Consider the following 1,649-nt stretch of genomic DNA (forward strand, 5'->3'; position numbering starts at 1 on the left):
TGACACCAAGGATGCCATTTTGGTGTTCCTAGACAACTGAAATGGGAGTTGTAGGAGTTTCCTGGGGCTGCTGTCACAAACTACCACAAACCAGTTGCTTTGAACAACAGAAATTTATTCTCTCTCAGTTCTGGAGGCTAGACATCCAGAAATCAAGGTGCTGGCAGGGCCATGCTCCCAGTGAAGCCTCAGGGGCAGGACCCTTCCTAGCCTCTTGCAGTGTCTGCAGTGACCCTGCTTGGCTTGAGGTGAGCTAACTCCTGCCTGCTTCATCTTCCCATGACTGCCTTCCGTCTGCGTGAGGCTCGTCTTCACATGGTGATCTCCTCTCTTGTATCTGTTTTCTTTTCTTATAAGGACACCAATATTTGGGTTAAGAGAGTAGAACCTTATCTTAACTTGATTACATCTGCAAAACCATATATATATATATATATATATATATATATATATATATATATTTAATATTTTATTTATTTGACAGAGAGAAATCACAACTAGGCAGAGAGGCAGGCAGCGAAAGAGGAGGAAGCAGGCTCCCCGCAGAGCAGAGAGCCCGATGCGGGGCTCGATCCCAGGACCCTGAGATCATGACCTAAGCTGAAGGCAGAGGCTTTAACCCACTGAGCCACCCAGGCGCCCCCATATATTTTTTATTTTTGGAGATTTTATTTATTTAAGAGAGAGTGACCGATCGAGAGAGAGCATGAGCAGGGTGGAGGGGTGGGGAAGAGAGAGAAGCAGACTCATCCCTGCTCAGGGAGCCCAATGTGGGGCTCGATCCCAAGACCCTGGGATCATGACCTGAGCTGAAGGCAGACACTTGACCGATAGAGCCACCCAGGTGCCCATGCAAAATCGTATTTTTTTTTTTTTATCATGAAAAAACTGTATTTAGATTTAGTCAGCTGGACTCAGTTTAGATGATCCCAATTTTGTTGGCAACATCCAAAGCATCATAGTCAGGGGCCAGTCGAACGTATGCCTTCTTCTCTCCATCAGGCCTGATTAAGGTGTTGACCTTGGCTACATCAATGTCATAGAGCTTCTTCACAGCCTGTTTGATCTGGTGCTTGTTGGCCTTGACATCCACAATGAACACAAGTGTGTTGTTGTCTTCTATTTTCTTCATGGCTGACTCAGTAGTCAGGGGGAACTTGATTATGGCATAGTGATCAAGCTTGTTTCTCCTGGGGGCGCTCTTTCGAGGGTATTTGGGCTGCCTTCGGAGACGCAGAGTCTTGGGTCGTCGGAACGTAGGTGATGTGCGGATCTTCTTCTTCTTTTTTTTTTTTTTTTTTTTGTGACTGTGGACGCCTTTCAGCACCGCTTTCTTGGCCTTCAAAGCCTTTGCTTTGGCTTCGGCTTTGGGAGGGGCAGGGGCTTCCTTCTTAGCTTTCGGCGCCATCTTCGTAAAAGGGATTTCCAACCCAAAATCGTATTTTTTTAAGTCAGGTCACATTCACAGGTACTAGGGGCTAGAATTCCAACATATCATTTTGGGGAAGAAGTATAGAATATAGTATATAGTTATATTAACAAGTATTTATTTTGTTTAGTAGTACAGTATTGAGAAAAATACTGGTCCACACTAATTGTAATTTTTTTTTTTAACATGTCACCTTGCAGTCCCAATCTCCCTCTCTTAA

The 1,649-nt window shown here is 44.6% G+C and overlaps 1 protein-coding gene across 1 annotated transcript; it reads right to left on the bottom strand.

The window, feature by feature from the left end:
• Nucleotides 1-919: 919 nt before the first annotated feature.
• On the bottom strand, nt 920-1,422 carry LOC123947042 (60S ribosomal protein L23a-like). The gene has a single exon (XM_046012989.1). It carries the CDS (start codon nt 1,406-1,408, stop codon nt 920-922), a length of 489 nt encoding a protein of 162 aa, XP_045868945.1. The 5' UTR covers nt 1,409-1,422.
• Nucleotides 1,423-1,649: the final 227 nt, after the last annotated feature.

The sequence above is a fragment of the Meles meles genome, chromosome 7 (genome assembly GCF_922984935.1).
Source record: "Meles meles chromosome 7, mMelMel3.1 paternal haplotype, whole genome shotgun sequence".
In the NCBI taxonomy this organism is placed as follows: Eukaryota; Metazoa; Chordata; class Mammalia; order Carnivora; family Mustelidae; genus Meles; species Meles meles.